The following is a 17,647-nucleotide window of genomic DNA, read 5'->3' as shown; positions in this document are numbered from 1 at the left end:
GCTTGAAGCCCTTGAGAGCTGCTTCCAGTCAGAGCAGACAATACTGAGCTAGTTGGGCCAGTGGTCTGTCTTGGTGCAAGGCAGCTTTCTATGTTCCTTTGAGTTATCATACAGACAGAATAGGGAGGCCTGCTGCTAGGCAGACTTGCATGGCCACCTAAAGTGGCATTTTCCCAGGATGTTTTCTTTCCTTCTGTAATGGTTGTGGAAGAGACTGTTCTTCCTACCTTATAAGCAGAGGGCTTTAGAGAGTCGTGTGTCTGGGGTAAAACTCTTAAACCAGGGGTCAGCAAACTTTTTCAGCAGGTCCACTGTCCCTCAGACATTGTGGGGGCCCGGACTATATTATGGGGGGGGGATGAATGACTTCCTATGCTCCACAAATAACCCAGAGATGCATTTTAAATAAAAGGACACATTCTACTCAAGTAAAAACATGCTGATTCCCAGACCGTCCGCTGACCGGATTTAGAAGGCGTTTGGGCCAGATCCAGCCCCCGAGTCTTAGTTTGCCTACCCATGTCTTAAAGGAACTATTCTCACCAGTTTCCCATGGCCAGGAATATTCAAAGAGTTGTGTTTTGTAGTCTGACTTTACCTGACATGGTAAGTGGGGAGGAAGGAGGAAGTGTCCATTTTGCATAGGGTGTGGCTGGAAATGATCAGTACAAAAGTGTTGCTTTGAGTAAATGACCTATGTTCCTTGTTAGTGCTCATGATGCCAGGGGCCCGTAACACTCTGGAGAATATTCAGAAGAATGTGAGGTACATGCCACAGGCTAAGATTTGGTGCCTTCTAGTTAGGATCTTAGCAGCAGAATGAAATGTATGAGATGATTAATAATGGGGAGGGATACGGGGACTCAGTCAGAGATCAACAGAATTAGCATCTTGTTTAGCTTTTGAAGATGGCCACTTTCTCGCTCTCAGGATTACACTGTCAGTATATGACCATGCATATTGGAACTGGCCTTGACTTTCACATCGATTCATCATGCCTGCTGACGTTCTGTGTTTGTCTCATTGCAGGTTTGAATCATCTTCCCATGCCATTAGTATGAGTGCCTATTTGCGGGAGCAGAGGAGGGAGTTGTACAGCAGGAGTGGTGAACTTCAAGGTAGGCCAAATCTGGTTTCAAATGAACACTTAAGTAACACTTTTTCACTTACCTTGATAGCCGCTGTCTTTTTTGAAATAAATTGGAAACAGATCAAAACTTCAAACTAGTTGTTTTCACATTTTAAGTCAGAATTCAAAATACCGGACTGCAAGATAAAACTCCATGGTAGCAATATCAGTTTTGATTTTTGTCATGATATTTGAGTTTTACAGTACAGCCAGGTTTTGATACCCACCCACTCACAAAGTATGTTTTGTAATGCTTTCAGGATGATAGATTTCGCTGAAATTTCTTTCCAGCTGTATTATATTTGGGAGGCCAGTATAACAGATGGGAAATAGTAATGCAGTAGACCTGGGCATGCGTGCTCCTCCCTCCCTCTTTCTCCCTCTCTCTTCCTGCTTTAAAGGAAATATGGACCAAACAGCAAACAGTGACTTTCCTCAGACCAGGGAAAGAGATGAGAAAATGAAAACATCCGAGCTATTGCAGGTTGCAGAAAATGTCAGTCTACTTAAATTGCTATTCTCAGATCTCCTCCAAACACTCAGTTGCATGCAGAAGTCACATTGATTGGAAGCAGACTAGTTGCACTTTTAATTGTTCATAAAAAAACCTAAACTAAAAAGCACATAAAGATAGACCCAAGTTGGAACAAATGTTCTAACTATCACTGCAGCTCAGTCAGTAGAGCATGAGATTCTTAATCTCAGTCGTGTGTTCAGACCCAACGTTGGACAGAAGATTCCTGCATTGCAGGGGGTTAGACTAGATTACCCTTGTGGTCCCTTCTAATTCTACAATTCTCTGATTCTCTGATTTTATTGTTCTTAACGTTTGTATTTGTATTTTTAATGCTAGGCTCTGGTAGTACACACACACACACACACACACACACACACACACACACACAGAGAGAGAGAGAGAGAGAGAGAGAGAGAGAGAGAGAGAGACTAGAGACCCACTGCAACACTTAGTTGAGAGGGCCTGCTTGCTGCTTATGATAGAACCATCCATGTTCCTGGCCCTTTACAGCATTGTTGGAAGAAGAAAGGAAAGTAGGCTCCTGACCCAGGGATCTTTCCATTCAAAGTTCTCTGCATTTCAAAACCAGATGCTGGGTTGGAAGGGGAGAGGCAAAGGCTAACAAGGGATGAAGGTGAGCTAATGCAATTACCCAGTTATACACCGTGGTTGTGGTGTGTATGCAAGGGGTGAGCTGCTATAAAATGCCAATCTAACAGTGAGAGGTGAGATCTTGGCATTTCCTTGATAAAAGAGAGAGCCTGTTTGCGTTGTTTGTGTTTAAAAATTTTGTATTCAGATGAATTTACTATTACATCCCTAATAGCTTTCTTATACATTACACTAATAGTATAGTTAATTCCACCAAGCGGCATGGTTGTCAAAGAGCTGCACAGCACAGCCGTCACCTTCCTTGTAATTAATGAAGTGCCCTTTGCATAGCAGACACTATAGGATTTAATTACTGTCGCTACCAATGCCCCCTGCTGATTCTGACTCTGCCATAAAATGCGGAGCCAACGTGACTTGGAGGTGGATGCTCAGAGCTTTTAGAGGAACAGCCTCTCCTGCTCTCTTGCCTGCCAGGTTTCCTGCGTTTAGAAACTGGCTGGGGGTGCAGCATTCACACCAGCACACTGACACAGTTAGCCGAGAGGGAAGTGCCATTCCCTTTTTAAAGTTACCCATTAGCTGCAAAGCAGTAAATCTGACACCACAATTCAACAGATCTGCAACAAACCCTACCTTGGTGTCATGGGGGCAGGGAAGGTGTGGAGGGAACAAATATATTCAATTTTTAGCTGCTTTCTCAGGAGCAAAGCCAAATTCTCTCTAGGATTGATTCAGGAGCTAGTTGTTTTGAGTGTTACAATCCAGCACCAAATAAAGGCCTAATTAATCTGATGAGTCAGTAGGCTTTTGCACATGTAGCTCTATATTGGGTTATGGCCTTTTCATTCAGAAGCACATTTCTTCCAGACTTTCACTTTGCAATGGAGGAGAATGACCTGTAAGTTGTTCTGAGAATATTCAGAGTTTTCCTGTGTTCTGCTTCCTAGGGAGGAAGCTGTCAGCCTTTCTGTGATGTGCAGAGGTATGCCGTTCATATGTATGAGCATTCATTCTATATCCCAGTGTACTAACTAATGCTCATGGTGCTATATAATCATTCACATTTTACCTTATGAGGTAAGCTAGGCTGAAAGGTAATGACCATTCCATCCAGTGAGCTTTGTGAAAGAAGCTGTTTGTGGCCCCCTAACCTGCCTCTTCTCACCCCTCCCCCTGATCTTGGTCTGGTATGTCTGCACATCAAGTATTTGGAGCTTGCCTCACAAGAAATGTTACAGCATTTAATGCAGATGACTTGCAATATTTGGAAGTGAATGGAAGGTAACTTAGAATTGTGCAAGGGAAAAACAGCCCCAAATGCAAACTTTAATTCAGATTATCTGGCGCATTCAAGAAGTGGAGCTGGTATAATGCTTGCTTATATATCCATGCCAGTGAGTTACATTCAACAGCAGCTTAGTCAAGAGTCATGGGTGATTACATTGGAAGAGACTTTCTGTGTCTGACCAAAGGGCTATTCCAGCATTCATTCTCATAGTGGAGAAGAGAATACCCCAGTGAGAAGCTCACAAGGATACAAGCATAGTAGCTACGGCCAGCCCTGCTATTAGTCAGGCTGCTGCCTTCATCACTAGATGCAGGGAGTGTAGCAAGCTGTTGGGAAGACAGAGCTGTGTGTGCCACACTGGCTGCTCCACGCCAGCTAAGCTATCCTTCTGCTCTCAGGAATAGTGGAGGCTCTTGTCCCATCACTAGTGAGGAAGACTCAGCTGCTGCCTTGCTTGTGTTCTGTATATGCAGTGAGGGAGGGTCTTGTTCTTCACTTCAGGCAGCAAAACTTGTGCTGGCTCTGGCACCAGCAGTCTCTGATCATGATCCCCAGCCACTGCTTTTCAGAGTCATTTTGTCTCTGATCCTGCGGGTTATATATAACCACTATGACCAGCAGCCATTGCCCTCCATGAATTTGTCTCATCCCCCTTTAAAGTCATTCAGGTTGGCAGCCACTACTATAATCTTATGGGAGTGAATGCCATAGTTTAACAATGTGCTGTGTGAAGAAGTGCTTTCTTTTGTGTCTCTGGAATCTTCCAATGTGGACAGTCACAGGCTCTAATAGTATGAAAGCAAGATAAAAAAAATTCCCCATCTACTTTCTTAACACCATTCCTAGTTTTACACCCCTGCATGATATCCCCCTTACCTTTCTTCTAAATGAGAAATTGACAGATCTTGCAGCCTTTCCTCATAGGAAAGTTGCTCCAGACCCTTGATCATTTTGGCTACTGTTTCCCAAACTTTTTCCAACATGGGAATGTCCTTTTTGAGGTTGGAAGTTTTATTTTCAATCCCTTTCCTAATGATCCCTAACATGGCATTTGCCTTCTTCACAGCTGCTGCACACTGAGTTGCCATTTTCATCACGTTAATCACCGCAATCCCAAGATCCTTTTCTTGGTCCCTCACTGCCAGTTCAGAACCCAGAATATTAGGATTTTTTTCTTTTGCTTCAGGGTGCATCATTGCAAAATTTGGTTAGCCAAGATTTAGATCAGAGCTTTCCAAACGGTGTGTCGCGAATGTAGGTGTTTCTCATGAACGCTCCCCATGCTCTTTCCGGGGCTGGAAAGGGGTTAATTTAACCCCTGGTTTGCTAATAAAACTGAATTACCATGTTGCGAAATGATGCATGTTTAAAAAGTGTGTCACCAGCATGAAAAGTTTGGAAAGCTCTGGTTTAGATAATAAACATCTTAACTATTAATGGAGGCTGTGTTTATAACTTTACCTTTACTAGATAAAAATGTTGATTAATAATATATTTTCAGAGCATCCTTCCTCTATGTTGGGTTTCAAGTGAAATCAACATGCCGAAGGAGAGATCTGGTTACTAGGATGTGTCTTGCAAGCAAGTTGCATGTTTTTGTCAAAGCCAGTGTGAATCTGAGATTTTCGTTAGATACAGCAGGTGATATTTCTGTTCTAAGTCACCATAGGGAACCCAAATCATTTCCCACGCTGATGCAGTGCTCTCATATCAGTTTGCCAACTAAGTCCATGAAGAAAGTTCATGCGGTGAGAGAATTTGAAGAGCCTCAGGGGGGCACAAAGAGGCAGGGAAAGCAACCGGCAGGTTTCCACCAATATTTAGTCTTCCCAAGTTCTGGAAGATAATTGCAATGTTCTCTTGACAACTTACTTCATGAACCAAGAACAGAACAGCTGAGTCTACCTGGTTGCAAAGCAGTCTGCCCTTTTCTGTACCACCTTCTTGTGCTAGCTTTTTCTACGTTCAGGGAATTTTTGAAGCGCCTTCAGAAATTTAGTTCCCTATGCCTGCAGTGGGATATCGTAAAGTTCAGAGCAGACACTGATTTTGCTGAGCATGTAGTTCAGGCCTTGTTTATAGGGAATGGCATTCCCAGGAAGAACCCACCTCTTCTGAAAGGCACAATCTATTGTGGCTCATGCAATTTGTGTTAACCAAGAACAGCAGCAACAAAAAAAGGCAGCCTAGGACAACCATCTGTGTTCTCTGGTGACACAAACTGCTTTTGACGTTTGGAGTAATGAAAATTCAGTTCAGCACTCTTAGAGTTGCGTATGATAATACGCTGTCATTCAGAGGAGATAGGGAGGGGGAAGGAAGGACTGATGTGTTCTTGTCTCATTTTTAAAGAGGCATTGTGGCAGGTGGATGCCCTAAGTTTTGAAAAGGAACCTCAAAATGGCAGAACAATTTAAATGAAGAGCTCCTTCTGCCTTGAGGAATGCAGCTAGGGGACTTTCTGTTCTCTCGGGTGTCTTGGTTGCTCCCCACCCCGTCAAAATCGGAGCTTTATTTGAGGTTGGGGCAGAGGGATTGCTCCTCTTCGCTTTGGCTGTGTTAATGCAATAATCTCATTCAGACCTTAGAAGCCCACTTATTATTTCCTCTGCGTGCGGTTTTTCTAGTGTAGCAGATTAGCAGCAACCGTCTCTTCAAAGGCTATCCAATCAAGAAGGGGTTATTAAAACCAGGGCGCTTTATGACTGAGAATTAATTAGAGCAGCATTTTCATGCAAAACATCCAATTTTTTGATTAGCAATGGAGCAGGGTCACAATTAACACTCTAGGAAGCTTAAATTTCCGGTATTTTGATTTTCAGGAAATGAGATTATCAAACAGAGGTCAGATAACTTGACAGCAAAGGAAAAGGGGGCGGGAAGGAAGAAAAGAGAAACAGAATCTATATGTAAGGAATTAAATTGTTTATCCATGTGCTGCAGAGATTGCTTTTAAGTCTGTAAGAATTCTGTTTTGGTGATAGAAGAGCTCCTCCCTTCTTCCAGATGGGGGTTATTTAGACAGGAAGTGCAAACTCCCTCTGGTGGGAAGAGCCTAACACAGCTTCTATCTTGTTTTTGCTGACAGGCTGGACTTTCCTATACCCCCCCAGCCCCCCAAATAATTTGTTGCATTCCATATCCAAGATGGCTACAAGGCTAACAAACACCTCTAGCCGAGGAAGCCCAACATTGTCATGAACTCATCCTTGGCAAGAGGTGGCTGCTTGCCTTTCAACTCTCATTGAACTAAGATATGGGAAGCTCTAGGCAGCAGCACTTCCTGTCTCTTGGCCAGAGGACACAAATGCAGCAGCCATACTGAGTCCTAGCATGGGGGACTTCCCTCAGGGTGGTTGTGACTGGGATCTAGTCTAAGGACAGAGAGGCAGCTGAGTCCAGGAGTTAAGGGAGCACATGACTTCTAGACACCACCCTCTCCTTCTCCAATAGTGCTGAATGCAGCCTCCTCTAGAAATTTTTGGAGCTGTGCCTCGGAGGAGGAAAATGGCTGAAGTTAACAACCTGGTGGGCAGCCCCTGTAAAAGCAGCCACAGCCCTCAGTGTGGCATCAGTGATACAATCCAGAGATGGGCCTGCTATATGTACCAAGTAGGCACCTCAATGTGAGATCTTTTTTTGATGGGGGACTATTCTCAACCCCGCAGTGATACCTGTGATACCTTTTTAATACTAATGGAACTAGATGGCTGGTGCTTAATATCAAAGAGCTTGCAGAGCGACTTTCAAGCTGATTGCTAGGAGAAAAGTGACTGGAACTGGACAAGGGATCTGGTTTGGGGGGACTGATCACTAGGGGGTAAGGGTGAAAACATTTCTGTCTGAATGGGAAGGATGGACAATGAGCTTGAGTCAAAGAGTCCAAAGAGCCAGCATTGCTACCACACATCCCATGTGAGGATGTTCTCCTTTACTGAGAACATAATGTTGGTACAGTACCTGCTGTGCATATTCATTTTTCTCAGAGCTTGGTCCTTCTAGAGTTGTTTGTTTCATATGAAATTATTTTTGCCTGTGATTTCTTTGAAGCTGAAGAGAAGCCCAGTTCCTTCTCTTGAGTTAGTCAGCCATAGTCAGTGTCCTGGGAATGATCCTTTTTCCTGCCTTCCTGTATCCTCTTTCTTGCTGGGGCTGCAGGTTGAACAGTTGTTGCAAGCTTTGCCTCCTCGTGGTTCACATTTTATAATCTGCAGCTCTCCAAATTAGCTGGGGTATCTCCTGCTGGAATTCATCTAGGTTTCCTGTTTTGCATACCCTCCCCCAAAATATCCAAAGATAGCTACTGTGTGGAATAAATCCACCCAAAGATGTCCACTGTGTAGAATGAATATTCATGATACCTTATTCTTTTTCTTGTATAGATTATGTGGGGAGGGCACCTGCTTTCAAAATGGCTACAGAGGATTCACCCTTTCTTGATTAGCAAAGCATCTTCTGCATTTTTCGCGTCTGAATTACAACAGCATTGCCTTATTAGACAACAGCTGCTGCTCTGCATTTTCCGGCAGACAGACACCTTTACTGAGATTCCTCCTTCTGAACACTCAAAATATTGATAGCCTTTTGGGAAGAAGGAGCCTTTCTATTGACACAAAGCTTTCTCTCCGTGTGTAAGCATTTATGACTTCAGCCATTTTCTGATCTGTAGTTCCTATCTGGAGCTGTTGCTTATTAAAAATAAACAAACCCCAACTCTTTCCAAGGCCTAAGTGTCTGTGATAAGGAGCAGGACAACTTAATCCCTGCTGTGTAACACACAGAGCTGGCTTAATTGCTGTCGAAAGGTGCAAGCAGTCGAAAGCTTGACCTTGGGAGCTTTTCTGCAGTACTGTTAGTGTCTCAACTTCAGAATTTGGGAGCACAATACCGTCTGGAACAGATACCCAGTATGGGCTGCCAGAAAGTGCTGCCAATAGAGACCACCTCATGTTGCCAGAAATGTGATACCCCAACAGGGAGGAATACCTTGTTGTTTATGGTATAAGACAAGACTATAGAAAGACCAAGTTGGAATTTCGCCATACATATGCATTATAAATCTTGATGGGGTCAGGGAAGAAAGAAATGTGATATCTCAAGCGGGAAGTTGAATTACTTTGGTTTTAAAAAATGGCCGTGAGTGAAGTAGCTAAGAGGCTGAACGGTGAACCAGGAAATCCTGAGTTCAAATCTAGTATTTGCCGTGAACTATGGGTCAGCCTCTTAGATGGTATGGGGCGTCAACAGCGGAGAGCTTAGCTGTTGAATGAAGGACAGCATTTAAATACTTGAAGGTCAAATATCATTGAAAATATTTATTAGAAGCTTCTAGCTGGAGGAGACTCTTGAGAGTCCCATGGACTGCAAGAAGATCAAACCTATCCATTCTGAAGGAAATCAGCCCTGAGTGCTCACTTGAAGGATAGATCCTGAAGCTGAGGCTCCAAGACTTTGGCCACCTCAAGAGAAGAGAAGACTCCCTGGAAAAGTCCCTGATGTTGGGGAAGATGGAGGGCACAAGGAGAAGGGGACGACAGAGGACGAGATGATTGGACAGTGTTCTCAAAGCTACCAGCATGAGTCTGACCAAACTGCGGGAGGCAGTGGAAGACAGGAGTGCCTGGCGTGCTCTGGTCCATGGGGACACGAAGACGCAGACACAATTAAATGACTAAACAACAGCCCTAAGCAGATTTTCTGGGGAGAGGGGGTGGCTTATAGACAGGAGAGACCTCTGAGGCATGCAGGATTTTATTCCTTAAGTTTCTCCTTCAAGTTATCCTAGTATTGGTAACAGCGCACCTAAAAGCCAGATGTGTGTGTTTGTGGGATTTTCATAGGGCCAGCATTCTGCATGGTACTTTAGAGGAAAAAGGCACAGGTCTAGACCCCTTCACCAAGAAACTTAAAATCTACATTTAGACAGTGATAAGGGTGGTGAGGTGAAGAAAAGTGGGGGTATGTGGGCTAACATGTTGATGAATGTCAGCCAAAGCAATTCTGCATACAGATACTTCATTATCATTGGGAATTATGACTTCGGGGTCAAAGCTTCATCGGAAAGGGGACCAAAGTGGGACCTCTGAGAAGTTCTGGGATACAGTTGAAAGCCTAGGGGAATAATCCATACAATTTCCATTCCCCCAGAGTTACAGACAGCAGGTTAAAAAAAGTTCAGTGCTAACGTTTGCCGAATATGGAGGTGCTGTTCTGAGACTCGGGACTTTATGTCTCCATCCTACCTATGTTTAAATTGGGAGGCTCAGTTATGAATCTCTGGATTTGGAAGTGTACTATTTTGGGGTATTGAGGGTGGGCTTTCTGGTTAGGAAATGGCCTCAAATGCCCTTATTAAAGTGCTCCTGTCAAACTTTTTCATTGCTATCGTGCTGTGGCTAAAAGGTGCTCCTATTGAAACTGATTTGAAATATTCACCATTCATTTGTTGTTTTTGCCTTTTTAATGCTCTCAAAGCATTTTGAGGTGTGTGCAGCAACTCCCCCGGAGTTGAATGTTAGACCTTCCATTTCACTCAAGTGTAGAAAAATGAAGATATTCCCCTCACTGCACCATTCTGTTCTTATCTCTGTCATGCCTCATGTTGTGATTTGAAACACGTCCTTGGCCTTCTGGCCTCGTGGGATTTAATTTTTCTTAATTAACCTCAAGGACTTGCCATGCACCACCTCTGGAGTTTATCCATGTTCCTGTCCTTTGGCGTTTGTGTGAATTGATTTTCCGTTATCCTGACTAAGCTCACTTACCTGGAAGTAAGCCCCAATGGATTCAATAAGATTTACTCCTGAGTAGACATGGTTAGGATTGCACAGTTAGAAAAACCACAGTCAGGAAATGAACAGATTTATAAACACAGCGGCTAGGATACTTCATGCACAAGGCGGCACCTTGTTGGTTGGAATGAAAAAGCAGCATTTATGCTGATAGTGTTATATTGTTCTGTGAACCGCCCTGAGACCTCTGGGTTTAGGCGGTATATAAAAATTCAATTAAAACTACTACTACTACCACCACTTCAGGGACGCGGGTGGCACTGTGGGTAAAACCTCAGTGCCTAGGACTTGCTGATCGTATGGTCGGTGGTTCGAATCCCCGCGACGAGGTGCGCTCCCGTCGTTCTGTCCCAGCTCCTGCCCTCCTAGCAGTTTGAAAGCACCCTTAAGTGCAAGTAGATAAATAGGTACCGCTTTATAGCGGGAAGGTAAACGGCGTTTCCGTGCGCTGCGCTGGTGCTGGCTCGCCAGAGCAGCTTCGTCACACTGGCCACGTGACCCGGAAGTGTCTCCGGACAGCGCTGGCTCCCGGCCTCTTAAGCGAGATGAGCACGCAACCCCAGAGTTGGTCACGACTGGCCCGTACGGGCAGGGGTACCTTTACCTTTTACCTTACTACCACCACCACCACTACTACTACTACTACTACTAATAATAATAATAATGTAGAAACACACACACACATAATCTCCATAACCTTCATAGTCTGTTCTTCCAGCTGGTCTTGGGAGCTGGAAAGCTTGCCAAGGTAACTGGGCCATTTGAACTCAATGCCTTTTGATATGAGTGTCGATGGTGTTGAGCTTGTCCTAGACAGACAGAGTCTCTAACAGACCATGTGGCGACTGCTGCTCAGACTCTTGAGTTTGTATTCATGGTGGCTGATTTATGACTCTCCTGCTCTTTGCCTCCAGCCCTTCCTTCTCATTAATACATATATTACCAATGCATCACTTCTCCCTCCTGCTTTGCTTTCTCCTTTTTAGTCTTGTCCCTCAAGGTGCTTGGGTTGTGGGTCTTCAATTAGTAGGAATTGTCTCATGCCTGCATATGTTTGAGTGCAGGATCTCTTGGTTCGGCTGAAAGCTTTTCTCTGCCGTGAAAGTAGCTGGAAAATGAGTGTGTCAGTCCAAGGCCCATTCAGATCTTACCCACAACACAATCGCACAGTCTTTGTAAAAAGACCCCTAGCTCTTGTGGAATCTCAAGGTGGTGGTGGTGGGGACTTTGCTTTTGCTTTCTGGTTTCAAAAAATGCCCCAGAAACTGTATCTACTCCATCTTCTCACAGGTTCCCCACAATTTTCCTCCAGGAACCATAGAATTGTGGAGCTGGAATGGGCCATCTAGTCCAACCCCTTGCTATGCAGGAATATTCAGCTGTCCCATATGGGGATTGAACCTACAACCTTGGTGTTACCATCACCAGCTCTAACCAGCTGAACTGCCGCTAATAGAGTCAACTGGGGAAAACTCTCTGCCTCATTTCCTATCCAAGCCAGTCATTTTTGCTGTTTGAAAAAAATGTCACATGGTGGCACAACATGTTTCTGTAAAACTCCTTCCACTAACCCTGCTTATGACTATTTATTCTGAGTGACTTGCAAGGGCTGTTTACTAGTGCTAGTTGCGCTTCCCCTTGTGTAAGGGGAGCAGTTTAAACACTCGTTAATGTTTCTGAATTCTGGGCTAATTGCATGACAATATTATAATAAAGACTTGATGGTCTGAAGCTTGGAATTTCTAAAATGATATCAAAACTATTGTAAGTGATTAGGAGCTTGGATTGCTTCCCGTGTTCCTCTCTGGGAGTTTTAATTGCCATGATCAAGCAGTTGTATTTGACTTAATTGTCATCCTCAGCTACTGGAGAGTCTCCCTAGTGTAAAAGCTGCATGTTTGTCGCAACAAATACATGTCAGTAACTGTAACAAAATGACACTTTCTCTGTGTTTAATGAATATGGAAGTATTTTTGGAGGGCCTCTTCCCTAGATTTAAAGACGCATTTCTCATTTGGTGGTAGACTAGTAAACAGTACAGTAAAACTCAGGAGGCTTTTTGCATCTGTCAGTGTGCCCACTAGTGAAGAGGCTCAATGGGTTCATTAGTAAGCAGTTACCTAGAATTCTTGTGAAAATGAGGTTTTTAATTTGGTCACCACCCTCTTGTCCATTGAGGCAACAGGACCTGGGAGGTTATAATCTGTTTGGTAATATGTGTTTTAAATATACCCTCAGAAGACCAGTAAATAAATTTCAGTTTATAGAGTTGGAATGGACCCCAAGAGTCATCTAGTTCAATTCTGAGGGAATCTGTTCCACTATTGGACAGCTCTTACTCTCAGAAAGTTCTTCCTGATGTTTAGTTGGAATCTCCTTGTGACGTTACCATATATGAGAGAGTGCTAGAGGGGAAATAGTTAAATAGGCTGCACAGACAGAACCCGGGGGGGGGGTTGGAGTCAGTGGGTCTATAAAGGAGTTCTGGGAGGAGTTGAAATTAGTTCGTTGGGAGTTGTGGGTAGGTAGTTGGTTGTTTTTGAGTGGGTTGGCTGGTTGGGAAAGGCAGTTGGTAATAGAGAGACAGTTAGGGCAGTTGGTCCTTGAGTGTGGGGTGGTAGCAGAGATAGAGAGAGGAACGTAAGAATAAGAAAGTAAAGAGGAACACTGTTTGGAATGCCGAAATAGTTTTGTTTTAAGTCTGAAATAAAATACACTCTTCTTTATGAATTGAAAAGCTGACTGAGACTGAAGTGATTTTACCAGGGAGGACCTGGTTGGTGGCCACGGATTAGTGGTGTATGGGTCAATAGTCCGTGAGACGACCGGGGGGTTCCGTACGAACGCCACACTCCTTTCTTGTCATCTGAATCCATTGGTTTGTATCCTAGCCTCTGGAGCAGGAGAAAGCAATCTTGCTCCATCTTCCATGTGATCGCCCTTTAGATATTGAAGATCTCCTCTCAGTCTCCTCTTTCCCAGGCTAAGCATACCCAACTCCTTCAACTGTTCCTCATAAGGCTTAGTTTCCATAAAAGCATAAAAGTATCAGGGAGAAATCAAAAGCACATTATACATAAATGAATCTTGGAGAAGGGACAATATGAAAATTTATTTATTTTATACAATTTATATACTGCATTATTTTAGAAAAAACCTCAAAGTGGTAAAGTAGCCGTTATATACAAAGATTGCTATATGCAAGATTAACTTAACTGCCAATGAATCCTACATTGGCCCACCTAAACTCCACTGATTCTCTAGTTAAAGTTTACTGCATAATTCCAGCTGTCCTAGCTAGATGGTCTTAAAGTTTGGGGTAACATAGCTCCCAGTCCTGAGAAATAAGCAGTTATGCTATTAAATGCATATTACTAGAAATCAGAGTATAGGATCACTGGAACTAAAAGGCCATCTAGCTCAAAAATCCACCTGCTAAACCTTCTTCCTCCACCTTCCAAAATAACCATATGCAACTGAGGCAGCAGTGCAGTGCAGTGCAGACAGAAAGCAGATCCACCAAAGACTCCTATTAAGTAAGCAGAAAATGATTTTGCCATGATGAGCAATATTCAGAATTTTGTACACTCTGTATGTATACTCCTCTTCCTGGTTTCTTAATTTTAAAAGTAAGTTTCAAGTCCTTACAGCCAAGGTAGAGAACAGTAAGTTTGAGGAATCGTAGACAGTGTTTGTTAAAATCTCATAAGCTATATGGGGGATCTGAACGGGACTTCCAGCTGCTTGAGTGCTGTTGGGTTTCAGTGCTTTGCCTTCCTCTGTTGCTAGTGGCAGCAGAGTGGATTGTGGAAAATAAGGAAATCTGACTTCATCAGTAATTTGACAGAAAAAAGAGGAACATAACATGCAGCCTGATCCTTCGGATTCAGTCCAGCTGTCAAAATGTTACCCTCATGAAACTGTACACACTCTGCAAACACCAACACCTCTGTACTTTATGCCAGAGTTACCCAAATCCAGCTCCAAGATAGAACCAAATTCTGATACCTGTATATGCACATGTTTTCTTGGAGGTCATTCAGTTATGCTCCCACCAGCTGAATGCTATGCAGAGTGCTTCCTGAACTCCTGGCAGCACATTGCCAAACTTCCATGAGACTGAATGCAGGGAGAGTGTTCCAGGACTTTCCCCCTATTCCTCATAATAAGGCGTTGGATGCAAATGTTAGTGGCTAAGCAAATTCAGATACTTTTAAATAAAAGTGTGTGGAGTTGAAATTATGGGTTTGATTGTCTTCATTGGGAGTTAATAACAGACTTTTAGAAAGGCGATGTCGTGGAGAGGAGTGCTGGCAAAATTAAACCAACTAATTTTGGTGCCTGGAGATCCCGTTTAAAGCAATAATAAATAATAAATTAGCTGTGGAGTTCTGCAAATGAATTATGTTACAGGCTCAACGTTTTAAGCTCTTCAGAGTCCAGCCAAATAAAGGTGTAATAGAGAGTTAATGGTTGCCTACTCTTGTCATTAAATAGCTATCTACCTTTTAGTGGCAAGAAAGAATAGCCTCCAGGTTGGGAGGCAGGGAACACTTCTGAAGGCTGGAAGTCACAGGTTGCCTTCCTTTTTGAGTGTCAAATGTACCACAGATGATTAGCAGAGGTCTTTATATAGCTGCGAACATCAGTAAACACAGCTAAAATCCACAAGCATTCAGTGTCTTGTGCATTATGTACTTTGTTGGTCTTTCTTTGAGGAATTCTAAGACTGTTTCTGGGTGAATGAGTTCTTTCCTTTTCTCTTGTTCTAGTGCGGAGCTTTCCAAGCTGTGTGTTGTGACACATTAGTGTGTCGGCTTCAGTGTGCAGGTGTGTCGTGTGGCGCATCTCCCAGGGCTGGAAAGGGGTTAGTTTAATCTCTGGTTTGCTAGTAAAACTGAATCACTGTGTCGCGAAATGATGCATGTCTAAAAAGTGTGTTACAAACATGAAAAGTTCGGAAAGCTGTTTTCTACTGCCTTAGAGGGGAGGAGCAGAGGAAGGGAAGATACGTAGCTGAGGTAGATAGCTGAGGTTCAGCACCGAGGACAGCTCCCTATGGAGCTCTCATCAGAGTTATGTTGGTAGCAATTAAACAGGTGAGCTCGCACCAAAATGTTGCAGTGTGGGGGCATTCCTTTTCAAGAATCCAGTCAGACAGCTGTGCCAGGATAGTTCGTTCCATTCCTCACCATACAGACCAGGCTGCTGGCCTGATTAATTATATGCTGGCTTTGCTTATTTGCTTTCCTGCCCACCCCTTATCTGCCTTGCCTTGCCAGGCGGTGGCTCCGCTTGGTTGCAATCTGCTGGCTGCCTTTCAAGCGTCTCCTTGACTGTGCCTTCACTCTGCCAGCTCTGAAACTGAATCATCTGTTTCCCCCAGTTTCATGAATGTACAATTTTTGCGTGAAATCTTAGAACAAGCAGGGATTCCTTAAGAGTCTCTCCCACCCCTCTGTGTTTGTGTGTGTGGTTTTAAGCAGAAAAATACTACTCAGGAATGTGCAGATGTGTTGGAGAACATGCACTCATTAGTAACTATCCAGGAGTTCTGTACAATAGTGAGGGTGCATTTATTATTATTATTATTATTATTATTATTATTATTATTATTATTATTATTATTTTATTTCACTGTCACTTTGACACTGGCATACATTTGAGCTGGGGATCCTGAGGGCAGACTGAGAGAATCCAGTGGATCTGGTGCAAACACTGGCTCTTGTGTTCTCAGACGTAAAGTGTTTGCTGCTGCCCTGCTTCCTGTTGTGCCCCAGCAGCTGCAGCCGAAAGTGCTAGCACAGCCTAACACAGTTAGATGCTGAAATCTTGGCCATTAATTGCCTGCCAGGGTGCCTAAGGTTGCGCAGTGTTCCTCTGATAGCACTTGTCTGCTTGCTTTCTGGTGTTACCAAGGGAACCAGCCAGAATCATCCCCGGTCAAATTTGTGCAGCTCTGTTCACTGCAAATGAACAAGATCCTGTGCTAAGCTGAGGGAGTGGAAGAATTGGGGAGTGAGCAGCTTGTGGAGAGCATGTGAAAGGTTAATGCTCTGGCCCCTATATTTAGGCAGGCACTGGGAGCAGGCACTGCTGTTCATGAACATCCAGAAGAAGGCCCAACTTATTAATTAGCCTTGGTGGCAGTCTTGGTTCCTTGCTTTTCCACAGCCATAACCCTTAGGCTTAGTAATTGACTCTTGGTGCAGAAAGGGACATGAACAGGGAAAGGGTAAAGGGGAGTATTCATAACTTTATTTGTGTTTCACAATTCAAACCATGCTCAAAGTAGCTTACAGCATGGAAAAATTACATGGCTACAACATAACAGAAGCAGTAATGAACAATGAATAAAATGTTTAAAAACACACAACCAAACTGAACAATTTTCACATAAATCACAGGAAGATCTAAAACAAATACAGTGGTGCCTCTGGTTGTGGACGGGATCCGTTCTGGAGGTCTGGTTGGATCCCGAGGTTTCCACAACCTGAGGACTGTTTCTGCGCATGCGTGTGCGCCAAAACCCGGTAAAATACTTCCGGGTTTGCCGCTTTCGTATCCCGAAGTTTACGTAACCAAAGGGTTACCTAACCAGAGGTACTACTGTATACACAACAACAACAACCCCCCACCAAAAAATCCCAAACAGCACCCAAGCCCAAGAAAATATGCACAATATCTAGTAAATAGGTTGAGATGGAAGTTAGGTGAAGGCATACCAGCTGGGAAATGAGAAAGAATTTGGCTTATGAGTAGGGCTTTGGGCATGGATTTACTGGTCCATATGATTCAACAATGAAACAAAACCTTTTGCGTGATTATTTATTTCCTCCTCCTGCGTTTGCCTCCTCCCGCCTTCACTGCATCTCTTCCATAACCTTAAAATGTACATTTAAAAAAGCACAAGCAATATTAAATGTAATGTAAAAGCAGGAGTGGAGCACTTTGGGAGCAAAGCAATCTCATCTTAATGTACCTGTTGATGAGCTCTAAATTGGCTTTGACCATCCAGGCAAGCCTTGTTGTTGTGAACATAGTAGAAAGCTCACTGGAAACCTTAGCTCAGTATTCTGTGGCAATGTAAAAAGGCAAATTCAGTGTTGGGAGGAAAATATAAGAGGAAAATACTCTAATACCATTATAAATTCAGTATACCCATAATTAGAAATATTGTGTGTGGTTTTGGATGCCCCATCTCAAGTTCCAGAATTAATTGCCACAGGATGTAATGATAGCTATTGCCTCAGATTACCCTTTTATAAAAAATTTTGTCATTCATGGGCAGGTTAGTTCTATCAGTGGCT

The 17,647-nt window shown here is 43.5% G+C and overlaps 1 protein-coding gene across 2 annotated transcripts in view; it reads left to right on the top strand.

The window, feature by feature from the left end:
- EXOC4 (exocyst complex component 4) overlaps positions 1 to 17,647 on the top strand; it is a 369,665-nt gene that overhangs the window by 115,381 nt on the left and 236,637 nt on the right. The window contains exons 9-10 of one of the 2 annotated variants that reach the window (XM_083461061.1): positions 1,030 to 1,118; positions 7,929 to 8,199. In XM_083461061.1, coding sequence (XP_083317187.1) covers positions 1,030 to 1,118; positions 7,929 to 7,990 — 151 coding nt within the window. In that variant the 3' untranslated portion in view covers positions 7,991 to 8,199. Of the gene's footprint in view, positions 1 to 1,029; positions 1,119 to 7,928; positions 8,200 to 17,647 lie in introns of those variants that run through there. The other variant, XM_083461060.1, reaches the window with a different exon arrangement.

This window comes from Podarcis liolepis, assembly GCF_965112155.1.
Source record: "Podarcis liolepis genome assembly, chromosome: 10".
Taxonomy (NCBI): domain Eukaryota; kingdom Metazoa; phylum Chordata; class Lepidosauria; order Squamata; family Lacertidae; genus Podarcis; species Podarcis liolepis.
The sequence above is the reverse complement of the archived record's forward strand: the minus strand, read 5'-3'. Positions and strand labels throughout refer to the sequence as shown.